This window comes from Bufo bufo, chromosome 4 (genome assembly GCF_905171765.1).
Source record: "Bufo bufo chromosome 4, aBufBuf1.1, whole genome shotgun sequence".
Taxonomy (NCBI): Eukaryota; Metazoa; Chordata; class Amphibia; order Anura; family Bufonidae; genus Bufo; species Bufo bufo.
In genome coordinates, this window is record NC_053392.1 from 425,596,676 (window position 1) to 425,614,747 (window position 18,072).

The window sequence follows — 18,072 nt, forward strand, 5'->3', positions numbered from 1 at the left end:
CTACTGCTTTTGTAACGCCTGAGTTTCTCCTGATGGAGCCTGGGGGTATAGCCCGAGGAGGAGGAGCTCTTTCATTTGCATAGTGTCCCTCCTACTAATACCTCAAGCTATACCCCATGGTCTGTGTCCCCCAATGGAAACAACGAGAAAAATATTTTACAGGTGAGTTTCACAAAAAATCTCCTTTTCTACAATTCTGTTTATTAATAATTCTTTACTGTTCTTCTTCTGCAGCTTCCATGTATTCTAATGCACTGCACTCTGCTGGATCCAGAGTTTGGTAGAACCTGACGATCTACACAATGTCCCCTGAGTCTGCAGCCCTTCTTTTTCAAAACCTGTATCTCAACAGCACCAACTAACATCACCGTGTGGGCAAAGTTTGTGAGCGGCAGTTGAGAGGGAGAATAAGTTACATATCTGTATAATGCTATGGTTATGCAAAACAGCCTATGAAATAGGAGATGAAGCTGTGTGCATTCATGAGAAATCAGAACAGCCAGGGAAAATGACCTGTACTAGAGTATGGCCCAGAGCAAGATGTTTGCACCGAGGATATAAACCAGCTATTACAAAGGGAATGGGAAAACTACAATTGCCAAAAATACTTACTGGTCTTTCTTCACTCTGTGTTTTGGAGGTCTGCCTCTTGGTTGCTTGACTACAGTTTTTTCAGGAACTATGGGTATTGTCTCTTGTGACACTTCAACTGTTACGTCCTAAAAATAAAGGCAAATATACTATAAATCAATAGGGCTTAAATGGGTTGCCGGATCCAAAGTCAATTAGTTGAAAAACGTTAATGCCGTTTCCGTACAGCATTAAAATATATGGGCTCCACGTAGCCAAACTTAGACTCGGCCAAAGTTACACGACACTTTGATGAATGAGTACTGTATTCCTATTTGCACATAATTTAATTTTTTTTTAAACAGGAATCCGATGTGGGCTTTGATTCGCAATACTTACCCTTTTATTCCCTTGACGCTTCCAGCTATGTACTCTTGTCCTCCTAGTTACTGACATCTTGCTGGCTTCAGTGGTGACCTTCTGCACATACAGGTCACCATGCAGCCAATCGCATACAACACGGAAAGTCACTGCTGAAGCCAGTGACTGGCTGCAGCTGTGACCTGTGTGCATGGAATGTCACAGCTGCAGCCAGGAAAACAAAGCAGTGGGAAGGACTGTAGCACAACACAAGAAGCAGCATGTGAGATAAAGGGGAATATTGATTCAATTGTTATTTTACACCATTTAGAGGGACTGCCCACCAAGATGTTCAGCAGGAAAAAAAAAATAAAATAAAAAAAAATAAAAAAATAAATACCTTTCTTTTCAGTGTTACACTAGCAGAGGCAGTTGTCCTAGTTGACCGTCTTGCCCTCAAAGATGGTGGAGAAAACATGTACTCCGAAGACATTGGTACTGGCGTCTCATCTGGAGAAACAGGAGGAGCCGTTTGCTCGGCTGCATGGAGAACAAATAAAGGTTTATTACACAGGAAATAAAGGCAGAGTTATAATATGTGCATCTTTTCTGAGAGTGCACCAGAAAGCTGAGCGAGCTACAAAGAGAGCGCTCTGTACAGTATTAGAATGTATTGGCTCCGATGAGCCAAAGTTATTACTTCGCATAACTACTTCAGAAATTGTTTTATACTGTAAAAAAAAAACATTTCCCAAACTCTAATTCGGTTCCAAGTGGTACCAGTATAAATCAATTTCTGAAGTTATTATGCGAAGTCTCATAGTGGTGTCAAGGAATTGTACATGGGTCTCAGAGTAAATCAGGGTGAATGCAATATCCGGATCCAATCCATTCAAAAAGTGATGAAATACCTCCAAAGAGGCTGAGTCACCATGTCAAATGAGGAAGACATCGTCTATGTATCGCCACCACCCCAGTACCTTACTGAAGTGGTGGGACACACAGACACCTTGTCTATGTGTCCCACCACTTCAGTAAGGTACTGGGGTGGTGGCGATACATAGACTATGTTTTCCTCATTTGGCATGGTGACTCAGCCTCTTTGGAGGTATTTCATCACTTTTTGAATGGATTGGATCCGGATATTGCATTCACCCTGATATACTCTGAGACCCATGTACAATTCCTTGACACCACTGTTTCTGTAGCTGGTGATAAATTATCGACTGATATTTTCACCAAGCCTACGGATTGCAATACATTATTGCATTACAGCAGCTGTCATCCTTGGTCTACCATTGACTCATTACCGTACAGTCAGCTTCTTAGGGTCAAAAGGGTGGTACAGGACATTGCGAAATTACCTAATCGATATGCACAGAGGGCACACAAGTTCAGGGAACGTGGTTACCCTTCCCGGGTCATTGATAAACATCTCAACAAGGTGAGAGATACAAAACAGGCGCCACCAGATGTTACACAGAATAAAGTGGAGAGGATTCCATTCATCTCCACTTATTCAGAACAAAGTGGGTTAGTTGCAAAAATTGGCCGCAAACATTGGCCTATACTAAAGTGCAATCTCCCAAACATTACAGCATTTACCGTGCCCCCCCTTTTTTTGTATAAGCGCCCCACCAGTTTTCGTGATAAACTGGTTCGGGCGGATATTCCAACTAAAGCCTTGACAAACTTATATCGGGCCACGTAGAAAGGGATGCTACCCTTGCCTTTGTTGTGTGAACTGTTCTTACATGATCAAGGGGGAAAAATTCACCCACCGCCAAACAGGAGTCCAATTTGTCATTGGTCATTACCTGACATGTGACAGTTCATATGTTGTATATGTGCTCTCCTGTCCATGTGGTCTCCTCTATGTTGGGGAGAACACATGTGACATGAAGACACGTCTAAACAATCATCGGTTTTCGATTAGGCATAAGAGAAAAGACTTGCCAGTCCCTAAACATTTTGTTGAAGCAAACCACAAGGAGAAGGATCTTAAATTTATGATTTTGGATCAGATTAATCAGTCCAGGAGGGGAGGTGATAGGACACTGGCTCTCAAACAGAGAGAGCTACGGTGGATCCACCGCCTTAACACCCTGAGACCCACTGGACTTAATGTTGATTTCAAGTGGAGTGTGTTATAATGTGGGGCTCTTCAGTTGCCTCCGCTTCTTTTTCTTGTTGTGCCCTGTGTGTGTGAGATCAATAGGTGTCATCTATCTCACAATTTGCTATAATAATTGGTTTTACAGTATTATTTAACCTTTTTCTGGTTTCTTTCTTTTTTAGACTACTTCTATCAATGCTCTTGCAGCGGTCCTGACGGACGGCGGTTCCGGAATCTCACGGCTCTCCTTATATATCATCTTGTGATTTGTGGGGATCCATGGGACACAATATATTAATGTTCAACATGTTGGTCGTCTGTGGAGGGCTTTTTATAATGAGTGGTGGTTTCTACCTATTTATTTTATTTAATCTAGAGAGCTTTGGGGTGAGATTGGGTGTTGGGGTTTGGGGCATAGACATGTCCTTGACCTCGGACCTGGTGCGAGCCTATGGTTATGGTCATGGAAATGAAATAACCAGTGGCTTTTTCCCCATTTTCCTCTCTTCTCTTTATTCATTTGTATGGCACCGATCTTTAACAGGTCTCTTATGGTATACTGTATACCACGTTCACTCTTGTTTTTAGCCTGAACACAGCGATCATGGGCGTCTCTATATGTCTATTTGTATACTTTTGACGTAGACATCCATTTCTCTAGTTTCTATTACTTAATTGGGTTGTGCACACTGCTTTTCCCACTCCCTGTTTGTTCCGGCTGCGTCTGTCCTTCCCTGGCTTGGACGCGACTTGCTTGCGGGGGTGTGCTGATGGTTGCTGGGGCAACGACGCCAGTAAGCTGACGTTGTTGGCCTCTCGACGTTTGACGCTCCCCCGCCGTTGTGACGTTGTCCAGCGCCGCCCTCTGACGGGTCTCGTGATGGTTGCGGTGGTCATGTGGTTGATCAGGTGATCTATCCCGTGTGACCGGCGTGACGTCTCCTGAATTAGTTTGTTTGGGTGGCGTTGCTAGGTGCTTGGACATGCGCAGTTGGGTCTGGAGGACGCAGATTTTGGCGCCGCCAGCCGTCTACCGCTGTGTGAGTTTGTTTTATGGTTTTTATCATTGATTATGATTAACACGTTTGCACATGTGGTGTATCACTGGCATAATGAGCCCTATTTACAGTATTTATGCTATAGCATTGATATGATTATGTATACTATTGATTTACATCACGTGCACAATATGTATGGTATCACTGCTAGGTCGCTTCTATTTTGGTGACATTTCTTGCTATTTTTAAGTTGTTTTTATGTATTTATATCTTTGTAATTGAATAATTATCACTTGTATTGCCACTATGCACTCTGGGTATATATACCCCTGTATGACACCTGTAACTATGCTTGATAAAGACCGCATTGAGCGGTTGAAACGTTGCAGAGGGGAATAAAGGATCCACTATCTTTTTCACCTGACGTCTGGAGTGCTGCCTCATTCTTTTGTTATTTATATCTACAGTCGTGGCCAAAAGTTTTGAGAATTACAGAAATATTGGAAAAGTTGCTGCTTAAGTTTTTATAATAGCAATTTGCATATACTCCAGAATGTTAAGAGTGATCAGATGAATTGCATAGTCCTTCTTTGCCATGAAAATTAACTTAATCCCAAAAAAAACTTTCCACTGCATTTCATTGCTGTCATTAAAGGACCTGCTGAGATCATTTCAGTAATCGTCTTAACTCAGGTGAGAATATTGACGAGCACAAGGCTGGAGATCATTATGTCAGGCTGATTGGGTTAAAATGGCAGACTTGACATGTTAAAAGGAGGGTGATGCTTGAAATCATTGTTTTTCCATTGTTAACCATGGTGAACTGCAAAGAAACACGTGCAGCTATCATTGTGTTGCATAAAAATGGCTTCACAGGCAAGGCTATTGTGGCTACTAAGATTGCACCTCAATCAACAATTTATAGGATCATCAAGAACTTCAAGGAAAGAGGTTCAATTCTTGTTAAGGCGGCTTCAGGGCGTCCAAGAAAGTCCAGCAAGCGCCAGGATAGTCTCCTAAAGAGGATTCAGCTGCGGGATCGGAGTGCCACCAGTGCAGAGCTTGCTCAGGAATGGCAGCAGGCAGGTGTGAGCAAATCTGCACACACAGTGAGGCGAAGACTTTTGGAAGATGGCCTGGTGTCAAGAAGGCCAGCAAAGAAGCCACTTCTCTCCAAAAAAAACATCAGGGACAGATTGATCTTCTGCAGAAAGTATGGTGAATGGACTGCTGAGGACTGGGGCAAAGTCATATTCTCCGATGAAGCCTCTTTCCGATTGTTTGGGGCATCTGGAAAAAGGCTTGTCCGGAGAAGAAAAGGTGAGTGCTACCATCAGTCCTGTGTCATGCCAACAGTAAAGCATCCTGAGACCATTCATGTGTGGGGTTGCTTCTCATCCAAGGGAGTGGGCTCACTCACAATTTTGCCCAAAAACACAGCCATGAATAAAGAATGGTACCAAAACACCCTCCAACAGCAACTTCTTCCAACAATCCAACAACAGTTTGGTGAAGAACAATGCATTTTCCAGCACGATGGAGCACCGTGCCATAAGGCAAAAGTGATAACTAAGTGGCTTGGGGACCAAAACGTTGACATTTTGGGTCCATGGCCTGGAAACTCCCCAGATCTTAATCCCGTTGAGAACTTGTGGTCAATCCTCAAGAGGCGGATGGACAAACAAAAACCCACTAATTCTGACAAACTCCAAGAAGTGATTATGAAAGAATGGGTTGCTATCAGTCAGGAATTGGCCCAGAAGTTGATTGAGAGCATGCCCAGTCGAATTGCAGAGGTCCTGAAAAAGAAGGGCCAACACTGCAAATACTGACTCTTTGCATAAATGTCATGTAATTGTCGATAAAAGCCTTTGAAACGTATGAAGTGCGTGTAATTATATTTCACTACATCACAGAAACAACTGAAACAAAGATCTAAAAGCAGTTTAGCAGCAAACTTTGTGAAAACTAATATTTGTGTCAATCAAAACTTTTGGCCACGACTGTACAGTTAGCCGTTTGAGCTTGCGGCTTTGAGGATTTTTTTTGCACCCTTTCTTTTTTGTCTTGTGCTGCTGGATATCTCTTTGGTGTTTATTTTATATATATATATATATATATATATATATATATATATATATATATACACACATATATATATATATACATATATATATATATATATATATACATATATATACATATATATACACACATTATATATATATATATATATATATATATATATGTATATACATACATACATACATACATACATACATACATATATATATATATATATATATATACACACACACACACACACATACATATACACACACACTCACCTAAAGAATTATTAGGAACACCTGTTCTATTTCTCATTAATGCAATTATCTAGTCAACCAATCACATGGCAGTTGCTTCAATGCATTTAGCGGTGTGGTCCTGGTCAAGACAATCTCCTGAACTCCAAACTGAATGTCAGAATGGGAAAGAAAGGTGATTTAAGCAATTTTGAGCGTGGCATGGTTGTTGGTGCCAGACGGGCCGGTCTGAGTATTTCACAATCTGCTCAGTTACTGGGATTTTCACGCACAACCATTTCTAGGGTTTACAAAGAATGGTGTGAAAAGGGAAAAACATCCAGTATGCGGCAGTCCTGTGGGCAAAAATGCCTTGTGGATGCTAGAGGTCAGAGGAGAATGGGCTGACTGATTCAAGCTGATAGAAGAGCAACGTTGACTGAAATAACCACTCGTTACAACCGAGGTATGCAGCAAAGCATTTGTGAAGCCACAACATGCTCAACCTTGAGGCGGATGGCCTACAACAGCAGAAGACCCCACCGGGTACCACTCATCTCCACTACAAATAGGAAAAAGAGGCTACAATTTGCACGAGCTCACCAAAATTGGACTGTTGAAGACTGGAAAAATGTTGCCTGGTCTGATGAGTCTCGTTTCTGTTGAGACATTCAAATGGTAGAGTCCGAATTTGGCGTAAAACAGAATGAGAACATGTATCCATCCTCTGATGGCTACTTCCAGCAGGATAATGCCCCATGTCACAAAGCTCGAATCATTTCAAATTGGTTTCTTGAACATGACAATGAGTTCACTGTACTAAAACGGCCCCCACAGTCACCAGATCTCAACCCAATAGAGCATCTTTGGGATATGGTGGAACGGGAGCTTCGTGCCCTGAATGTGCATCCCTCAAATCTCCATCAACTGCAAGATGCTATCCTATCAATATGGCCCAACATTTCTAAAGAATGCTATCAGCACCGTGTTGAATCAATGCCACATAGAATTAAGGCAGTTCTGAAGGCAAAAGGGGGTCCAACACCGTATTAGTATGGTGTTCCTAATAATTCTTTAGGTGAGTGTATATATATATATATATCGGCCTTGGCAAATATTGAAAAAGTTGGGTGCACGTTCCAAGGGAATAGACTTCTTACCTTAGTAAATAATCCAGAAAATGAGCAGCACTCCAGAAGGTTAAGAACAAATGATTCCTTTAATCACCCGTGCGGTGCAACGTTTCGGCTCAGTACTAGAGCCTTTTTCAAGCAGAGAACTAATACAAATGATGGCAAATATATAGGTGAAACAATCAAGGTACAAATCATGTGACCACAATCCACCATGTGGGTGTTTTACAAAATAAAGCAGTGACAAATACAATGAAGAAAATACAGTGAGAAAAATACAATGTACAATAAGGACATGATCAAACATGTCAATCATAATACATACTATATATGCTGTGCTAATCTTGCGATATAGACTTGTTATTCATATTTGAAAAACTGACCACGCCATATAACAAATCGTGATCTAAAATGCAGGGGGAGGAGCAAAGGACAAGTAGCGCAGACATACCGATCCGGTAGGAAACCCATTCCATGCGGCATCCCGGCATTGAAAACATCACTCTGTGCCTGCTCAGTACTGTGCCAATCGGGAGACTCCTGCGGCCGCGAACATCATGCGTCATAGGCACTTGCCTACGCATGCACATTCTCCAGCCGCCGCACCACTAGACTGCCTCTGTGTATTCAATATTCGGCGCATGCCCAGTAGAAATCAGGCACAGAAGCGCCATCTTGGTTGATGGAAAGTCACCCTTAGGCCGAATGCACACAACCTTGGTGTCCAAAAACTGGATCTCAGTGTTAGAACAAACAAGAGTGAATTGCAGATTTTTATCATGGTTGTTCAAAAAATCATGAAAATCTTTCAACTCAGTCTCACTACCTGTCCATATGAGGAAGATGTCGTCGATATATCTCCACCACCTCAGTCTAGTGGTGCGGCGGCTGGAGAACGTGCATACGTAGTCAAGTGCCTATGACGCATGATGTTCGCGGCCGCAGGAGTCTCCCGATTGGCACAGTACTGAGCAGGCACAGAGTGATGTTTACAACGCCGGGATGCTGCATGGAATGTGTTTCCTACCGGATCGGTATGTCTGCGCTACTTGTCCTTTGCTCCTCCCCCTGCATTTTAGATCACGATTTGTTATAGGACATGGTCAGTTTTTCAAATATGAATAACAAGTCTATATCACAAGATTAGCACAGCATATATAGTATGTATTATTTACATGTATGATCATGTCCTTATTGTATTTTTTTCACTGTATTTTCTTCATTGTATTTATGTCACTGCTTTATTTTGTAACACACCCACATGGTGGATTGTGGTCACATGATTTGTACCTTGATTGTTTCACCTATATATTTGCCATCATTTGTATTAGTTCTCTGCTTGAAAAAGGCTCTAGTACTTAGCCGAAACGTTGCACCGCACGGGTGATTAAAGGAATCATTTGTTCTTAACCTTCTGGAGTGCCGCTCATTTTCTGGTTTATATTATAATATATATATATATATATATATATATATATATATATATATATACATACATATATACACACACATACATATACACACACACAAATACATATATACATACAGTGGATATAAAAAGTCTACAAACCCCTGTGAGGTTCCTGTGCTGTAAAAAAATAAATAAAAATAAAATAAAAATGGGAAAGAAATCATTTCAGAACTTTTTCCACCTTTAATGTGACCTATAAACTGTACCACTCAATTGGAAAACAAACTGAAATCTTTTAGGTGGAGGGAAGAAAACAAAATAAAATAATGTGGTTGCATAAGTGTGCACACCGTCTTATAACTGGGGATGTAGCTGTGTTCAGAATTAAGCAATCAATTTCAAAATCATGTCAAATAGGAGTCCGCATACACCTGCCATCATTTCAAGTGCCTCTGATTAACCCCAAATAAAGTTCAGCTACTCTAGTTTGTCTTTCCTGAAATCTTTAAGGTCGCATCCCACAGCAAAAGCCATGGTCCACAGAAAGCTTCCAAAGGATCAGAGGGATCTCATTGTTAAAAGGTATCAGTCAGGAGAAGGGTACAAAAGAATTTCCAAGGCATTAGATATACCATGGAACACAGTGAAGACAGTCATCATCAAGTGGAGAAAAATTGGATTTTTTGTACTCACCGTAAAATCCTTTTCTCGTAGTAGGCATTGGGGGACACAGCACCATGGGTATATGCCCAGCTGCCACTAGGAGGCTGACACTAGAAACAAAAAAAGGTGTTGGCTCTGCCCAGGTGGGCTATACCTCCCTGCAAGAGCCGAGATACACCAGTCAGAATAAAAGCAGTAGGAATGCCACACCTGAATAAACAGAAACTGAACGCCAACAAGTCTTCAACTGGGGAGACGCAACGACCACAAATCGCCGGGACCACAAACGAGAAGAAAACAAAACAATGGGCGGGACCTGTGTCCCCCAATGCCTACTACGAGAAAAGGATTTTACGGTGAGTACAAAAAATCCAATTTTCTCGTGCATGGCATTGGGGGACACAGCACCATGGGACGTCCCAAAGCAGTCCCTGAGGGAGGGAAGAAGAACGCCATGTCGCCAGTCTAAAGCACAGCTGCTTGCAGAACCTTGCGCCCCAGGCTAGCGTCAGCGGAAGCCAGGGAATGAATATGGTAAAACTTAGAAAAAGTGTGAACTGACGACCAGGTGGCGGCCCGGCAGACCTGGGAAGCAGAAGCCTGATGACGCACCGCCCAGGAAGCCCCAACTGCCCTAGTAGAATGAGCGGTCAACCTGGAAGGGGGAGCACGGCCCTTTGCGATATAGGCCTCCTTGACAGCCGACCGAACCAAGCGAGAGATGGTGGCCTTGGAGGCAGGCAAACCCTTACAAGGACCCGCCGGGACCACGAAAAGGGAATCCGAACGACGGAAAGGTTCCGTGAGACGAAGGTACAGGCGGAGAGCCCGAACAACGTCAAGGCGATGGAGGGATCTCTCCCTAGGGTGAGAAGGATTAGGGCAGAAAGAGGGAAGGACGATCTCTTCATTGATATGAAAAGAGGAAACCACCTTTGGAAGGAAAGAGGGAACGGGCCGCAACACCACCTTGTCCTGATGAAAAACCAGGAAAGGTGAACGGCAAGAAAGCGCCGCCAGTTCGGAAACCCGGCGGATGGAGGTGACATCCACTAAGAAGGCCACCTTGAACGAGAGAAACGACAGAGAAACCTCTGCCAGAGGCTCGAAGGGAGAAGACTGAAGGGCGTCAAGGACGAGATTCATGTCCCACGGCTCCACAGGAAAACGAAAGGAAGGGGCTCGGCGAGCGACACCCTGGAGAAAAGTCCTAACCTGAGCCCGTGAAGCCACGGAACGCTGGAAAAGGACTGAGAGAGCCGAAATCTGTCCTCAGAGAGGCCAGGCGAAGACCCTTCTCAAAACCGGCCTGAAGGAAGGCCAGAACATTAGGTACAGAGAATCGGAGAGGGCGGAAACGCCCAGACTCGCACCAGGCAAAATACGCTCTCCAGGTCCGGTAGTAAATACGGGCTGACTGGGGTTTGCGAGCGTGAAGCATCGTCTGAATGACAGAATCCGAGAGGCCACGGGACTTCAAGACCGCGGTCTCAACGGCCACGCCGTCAAACGAAGTTGAGGTAAATTCGGGTGGGACAGAGGGCCCTGTGAAAGGAGATCGTGGCGCAGGGGAAGCCGCCACGGAACGTCGGCGAGCAGAAACACCAGATCTGCGTACCACGCCCTGCGGGGCCAATACAGAGCCACCAGGATTGCCGGAACCCGGGCTGCCTTGAGACGCTTGAGCACTCTGGGCAGGAGAGGAATGGGGTGAAACAGGTACGGGAGGCTGAACTGAGACCAAGGCAGAACTAGGGCGTCTACCGCGAAAGCCTGGGGGTCCCTGGACCGCGCGACATAGCGCGGGACCTTGTGGTTGAGACGTGACGCGAAAAGATCCACGTCCGGAGTTCCCCATCGGTGACACAGTTGGAGGAACACCTCTGGGTGTAGAGACCATTCGCCCAGGTCGACTAGCTGACGACTGAGGAAGTCTGCCGCCCAATTGTCGACCCCGGGAATGTGCACTGCGGAGAGGACGGGAACGTGGCTCTCCGCCCAGCGCAGGATGTGGGAGGCCTCCGGCAAGGCCATCACGCTCCTGGTGCCCCCCTGGTGGTTCAGATAAGCCACGGCGGTGGAATTGTCCGTTTGAACCCGGACAGGGAGACCGCGAAGACGTGGGGTCCAGTGAGACAGTGCCAGGAAAATCGCCCTGAGCTCGAGCACATTTATCTGCAGGGAGGACTCCTGAGCAGACCAAAGACCCTGGACTGAGATAGAGTCGAGGACCGCTCCCCAACCCGAGGGGCTGGCGTCCGTCGTGACCACCTGCCAACTGGGGGGAAGGAAGGAACGGCCCAGGGACACCGTCCGAGGAAGCAGCCACCAGGCAAGGTCCTGGCGAAGCTGAAGAGGGAGACGAACCAGGCGATCGAGGCCAGCTTGGGACTTGTCCCACCTGGATAGGAGGAACAACTGAAGGTCCCGGAAGTGGAATTGGGAATAGGGAATGGCCTCGAAGGAAGCCACCATCCTCCCCAGGACGCGCATACACGTCCTGATAGTTAGAGAAGACGGGCCGCAGAGAAGTGTCACCCCCGCCTGAAGGGAGGCGATCTTCTCTGGGGGGAGAAACACCCGCCCGAGGCGAGTGTCGAAAATAATGCCCAGGAAGGGCATCCTCTGGCATGGGACGAGGGAGGACTTGGAGTGGTTGACAAGCCACCCGAACTGAGCAAGAGCTGAGAGGGTGATGTGCAGGCTGGACAGGTTGTCCTCCAATGATGGGGCCCGAATCAGAAGGTCGTCCAGGTAAGGTATCAAGGCGACCCCCCTGGCACGAAGAAGGGCCATGAAAGGCGCTAACACCTTGGTGAAAACCCTCGGAGCAGAGGCCAGGCCGAAGGGCAGGGCCACGAATTGGAAATGAAGAGAACCTACCGCGAAGCCGAAGGAACCTTTGGTGGGAGGGGGCAATGGGGACGTGGAGATAGGCGTCCTGAATGTCGATGGACGACAGGAACTCGTCCGACTCCAAGGAGGCGATCACCGACCGGAGGGATTCCATACGAAAATGACGGACCCGGACAAAGCGGTTTAAGGCCTTTAGGTCCAGGATAGGACGGAGTGAACCGTCCTTCTTGGGGACCGTAAACAGATTCGAATAGAACCCCCGGAAGCGTTCCGACTCTGGGACCGGAACGATGACCCCTAGAGAGTGAAGGGAACGAATGGCCTGAAAAAAAAATTCTGCCCCGGAGGGGGACCTGGGAGGCGACGTCATGAAGAACCGACCTGGCGGAAGATCGGAGAATTCGATCCTGTATCCGGAGGAAACTACCTCCAGAACCCAAGCGTCTTCCACACTTGATTGCCAGACGTTCTGAAAGGCGAGCAGACGCCCTCCCACCTTGACAGAGTCATGCAGAAGGGGGCTTAGTGGACTGGGGGCGAGCAGGCTTGGGCTTGGCATGCCAGGAGGGCTTGGCCTTAAAGGAAGGCCCAGAGGCCTTCTTGTCAGATCGGGCAGGGGGGGCCCGAAAGGACTGCGCCCGAGAGGACGACCCAGGGAAGCGACGGCGGCGAGGCTGATTCTGGGGAAGAAGAGAGCTCTTACCACCAGTGGCCTCCGAGATGAGTTCTTCCAGACGCTTTCCAAAGAGCTTCCCACCGAGAAAGGGAAGGGAAATTAGAGCCTTCTTGGAGGCGGAATCTGCCGCCCAAGAACGAAGCCAGATGGTGCGGCGGATGGCCACAGAGTTAGCGGCCGCACGGCGGGCCGATTCCATAGAGGCATCGCAAAGAAATTTGGACGCCTGGTAAATTTGAGAGGCAAGCACCGCCAGTTCCCCCTGGTCCGAGTCTGGGGGAAGAGTGCGGACAAGTTGTTTTGCCCAGATAGCGCAGGCCTTAGCCACCCAGGAGGCGGCAAACGCAGGGCGGAGCGCGGCGCCCGCTGCAACGAAAACGGACTTGGCTAAGGAGTCGACCCGTTTGTCAGCGGGGTCCGACAAGGAAGCCGCGTCAGCCAGGGGAAGGGTAGTAGCCTTAGCCAGGCGAGCAACCTGAGGATCTACCTGAGGAGGAACCGTCCAGGTATTTACAGATTCCTCAGAAAAAGGATAGGGGACGTCAGAAGCCTTAGTAAGATGAAGGCGCCGATCAGGATGACGCCCCTCCTTAGCCAGAAGCGTGTCCAGATCCTCGTGATTCGGGAAGACCACAGTGGAGCGCCTAGACCGGCGGAAGGACACCGACTCCAGGGAGGAGGAAGAAGGAACGTCCTGCACATGGAGCGCATCACGGACGGCCTTGATGAGGTCCTGAACGGCCGCAGACATCGCCGAACACCGCTCTGATTCTGAATCAGAAGCGGAGGAGTCCCCAGGAACGGCGGAAGCGGCTGAAGAAGAAATTTCGCCCGACTCAGACCTAACCGGGGAGTGATCCGGGGTAGCTGAGGAAGAATGGGACCCGGCCGAGGCAGCGCGAGGTCGCTTGCTGGACCTCGTACCAGAGCGGGAACGGACATCCCCGGCGGGGGGGTCCCTGCCCGAGGCGGCCGCAATCTGAGCGATGGAGGAGCCTGCAAAGCAAAAAAGGAGTCAGCCAGAGGCCGCCTACCAGACCCAAGGTGCTGTGTCCCACAGAAACACGTCCTGAGAGCCGAGACGCAGGAGAAGCCGCAGAAGCGATAGCTGCAGGCAGGACAGGAGCCGGTAGTGGAGGAAGACACACCCCCCCAGCAGCCTGCGCTGGCGCTGGATTGGAAGGAAAAAACGCGCCTCCCAGGGCGCCGCCCACAGAGGGGAGGGAGAAGCGAAAAGCCCGGGAAAGCAGAAGGCGGAGACGGAGCTCCGCCCCACGTGACCTGCGGCCTAGGCTGGGGAAAAAAGCCGGGGCCTCGAGTAGAAAAACGCCGCCGGAGACGGACGCCCGCGATCGCGGTAACGCCCGGAGGCAGCAGCAGAAGCGGGGACGCAGTGAAGGCTAGGCAGGAGCAGGAGGAAACCCGTAAGTACGGGAAGGAGCCGACAGAAAGAATCGGCCGTCTTAAAGGGCCAGGCCCTAGAAAAAAAGGGGAGCCCCAAAAGAAAATTTTTTCCACGAAAAAAGGATGCCCAGCAAGCATGCAGTGCCCCCTGCTAACTAAAAAGGGGGACCAGAACAAGAGGGGACACAGGGGGGGTCACCTGAACATGGGGGGGGGGGGGGGGTGAGTACAGGATACTGCCATATTCACCTTCCGACGTTTTCAGGCGCAGCAATGACCACCCCCTCGGCGGACTCAACACGGGAGCCGTGGGTCCGCTGGAATTCCACTGCGGAAGCAGATAAGTGGGGACTGGGTGGTTGCCGGGTACCTGAGTACGCGCCCGCAGGGGGGCAACTAAAGTGGATCACGATGGAGCCACCCCTGCATCAGGAAGAAACCTGTAGAAAAAAAGAGAAAATATAAAAAATAAAATTAGCAGGATGACCTGCAAAACAGGTCATGTCTGCCTCCTACGGACACTAGAACTAGACTGGTGTATCTCGGCTCTTGCAGAGGGGTATAGCCCACCTGGGCGGAGCCAACACCTTTTTTTGTTTCTAGTGTCAGCCTCCTAGTGGCAGCTGGGCATATACCCATGGTGCTGTGTCCCCCAATGCCATGCACGAGAAATATGGCACAACAGTGACATTACCAAGAACTGGACGTCCCTCCAAAATTGATGAAAAGACGAGAAGTAAACTGTTCTGGGAGGCTACCAAGGGGCCTATAGCAACATTAACGGAGCTGCAGGAATATCTGGCAAGTACTGGCTGTGTGGTACATGTGACAACAATCTCCTGTATTATTCATATGTCTGGGCTATGGGGTAGAGTGGCAAGACGAAAGCCTTTTCTTACGAAGAAAAACATCCAAGCCAGGCTACATTTTGCAAAAACACATCTGAAGTCTCTCAAAAACATGTGGGAAACGGTGTTCTGGTCTGATGAAACCAAGGTTGAACTTTTTGGCAGTGGCGTAGCGTGGGTTGCCAGCACACGGGGCGAGCCATGTATTGCGCCCCCCCCCCCTCCCAACCTGTGGACACGACCCTTTTACAGTTAATGTAGCAGTCCTATATAACACCACAGATAACATGGTGGTAACTCTCTAAGTACAGATGATGTAGTAGATATAAGGCTATAAGGGTATAAGGCCCCAGAATTCAGAACACGCACAGTGTGACCTGAAGTCTGGGGCCAGGATGCGGCAGGGTGGGCCAAATTCTCAATCCACCCCCGAACCCTACCGTATAACAAATATGTGATTGGACATTACATACATCACTGCAAAATATACAGGAGAATACAGCATCACATACCTCATCCATCCAGTGACATCTCCTGTGATGTAGACTTTCCTCAGCGTCTTCATTCAGAGATAAGACCGCCATGACACCTTTCAGCCGCAACTCCTCTATGCAGAGTTTTATTATTATTAGTTATTATATATAATGGCCCCCTCTGTATAATATATAATGGCCCCTCTGTAATATTAGGATATATAATGGGCCATTATATATAGTAATTATACAAAGGGTCCATTATATATCCTAATATTACAGAGGGGTCACTATATATAATATACAGGGGGGGCATTATATACTCTAGTTATACAGAGGGGCCATAATATATAATAATTATACAAGGGGGCCATAATAAATAATTATATAAAGGGGCCATTATATATAATAATTATACAGAGAGGCTATTAATAATGGGCCCTCTGTATAATTCTAATATATAATGGCCCCCCTGTATAATTCTAATATATAATGGCCCCCCTGTATAATTATATATTATGGCCCCCCTGTATAATTATATATTATGGCCCCCCTGTATAATTATATATTATGGCCCCCCCTGTATAATTATTATATATTATGGCCCCCCTGTATAATTATAAATTATAGTTATACAGGGGGGCCATAATATATAATTATTATACAGGGGGCCCATTACATATTAGAATTATACAGAGACAGAGGGCCCATTATTAATAGCCCCTCTGTATAATTATTATATACTATGGCTCCTATGTATAATATATGATGGCCCCCTTGTATAATTATTATATATTATGGCCCACTGTATAATATATCATGGCCACCCTGTATAATATAAAATGGTGCCCATTCTTTCTAAATATACTGGCCTCCTTTGTATCTCTTCTGCCTACCTCCATAGTGCCACCAGTACTTACATAAAATAAAATAAAAAATAATACTCACCTCTCCATCACTTCTTGTAGTCTTTGCTTGGGCGTCCCGGCGTAGGCGGTCAGGAACACATCACACTGCCCTCCTGTGCCGCGTCATCTCGCGAGACCCGGCGCAGGAGGTCTCGGTGATATAATCGCGATCTCCTGGACTCCTGCGCCGCTCTGCTGCTTCTTAAAGCTTCAGGCCAGGCAGATTGGAGGGGATGGGAGCCATAGGCTTCCATCACCCTCATTTTACTGCCTTCTGCCTGGCGCCCCCTACAATTTGGCGCCCGGGGCAACGGCTCCCCTGCCTTCCCCCACGCTACGCCCCTGCTTTTTGGCCATAATTCCAAAAGATATGTTTGGCACAAAAACAACACTGCACATCACCAAAAGAACACCATATCCACAGTAAAGCATGGTGGTGGCAGCATCATGCTTTGGGGCTGTTTTTCTTCAGCTGGAACTGGGGCCTTCGTTAAGCTAGAGGGAATTATGAACAGTTCCAAATACCAGTCAATATTGGCACAAAACCTTCAGGCTTCTGCTAGAAAGCTGAACATGAAGAGGAACTTCATCTTTCAACATGACAACGACCCAAAGCATACATCCAAATCAACAAAGGAATGGCTTCACCAGAAGAAGATTAAAGTTTTGGAATGGCCCAGCCAGAGCAAAGACCTGAATCCGATTGAAAATCTGTGGGGTGATCTGAAGAGGGCTGTGCACAGGAGATTCCCTCGCAATCTGACAGATTTGGAGTGTTTTTGCAAGGAAGAGTGGGCAAATCTTGCCAAGTCAAAATGTACCCAAAAAGACTGAGTGTTGTAATAAAATCAAAAGGTGCTTTAACAAAGTATTATTTTAGGGGTGTGCACACTTAGGCAACCATATTTTATTTTTATATTTTTTCTTCCCTCTACCAAAGATTTGTTTGTTTTTCAATTAAGTTGTACAGTTTATAGGTCACATTAAAGGTGGAAAAAGTTCTGAAATGATTTATCCTTGTCTCATTTTTTTTAAATCACAGGAACCCGATATTTGAACATTTTTTATCCACTGTATACATACACACATATACATACATACACACACACACACACACGGGTGAAAAAGTATCTCTAATGTTACTGCGATCCAAGCTTTTCTAGAGTTCTGAATGAAAAGCTTGTCTATAAATCTATTTGGGTGGGGGGTTGGAGAGGTTTCCTGGGCCAATAACAGCTGTAATGGTAATCATACAAGTTGTTACCAAATGTAATAAAAAAATAACAAAAAAACAAAAATAAAATGGAGATATTTCTGTCGGCTCCATAGACACTAAATGGAGAAGCAAAA

The 18,072-nt window shown here is 46.6% G+C and overlaps 1 protein-coding gene across 2 annotated transcripts in view; it reads right to left on the reverse strand.

The window, feature by feature from the left end:
* AHCTF1 (AT-hook containing transcription factor 1) overlaps nucleotides 1–18,072 on the reverse strand; it is a 289,329-nt gene that overhangs the window by 14,110 nt on the left and 257,147 nt on the right. For both annotated transcript variants that reach the window (XM_040429321.1, XM_040429320.1), the window contains exons 34-35: nucleotides 1,331–1,470; nucleotides 613–719 (exon numbers count right to left, since the gene is read on the reverse strand). In XM_040429321.1, coding sequence (XP_040285255.1) covers nucleotides 613–719; nucleotides 1,331–1,470 — 247 coding nt within the window. The remainder of the gene's footprint in view (nucleotides 1–612; nucleotides 720–1,330; nucleotides 1,471–18,072) is intronic.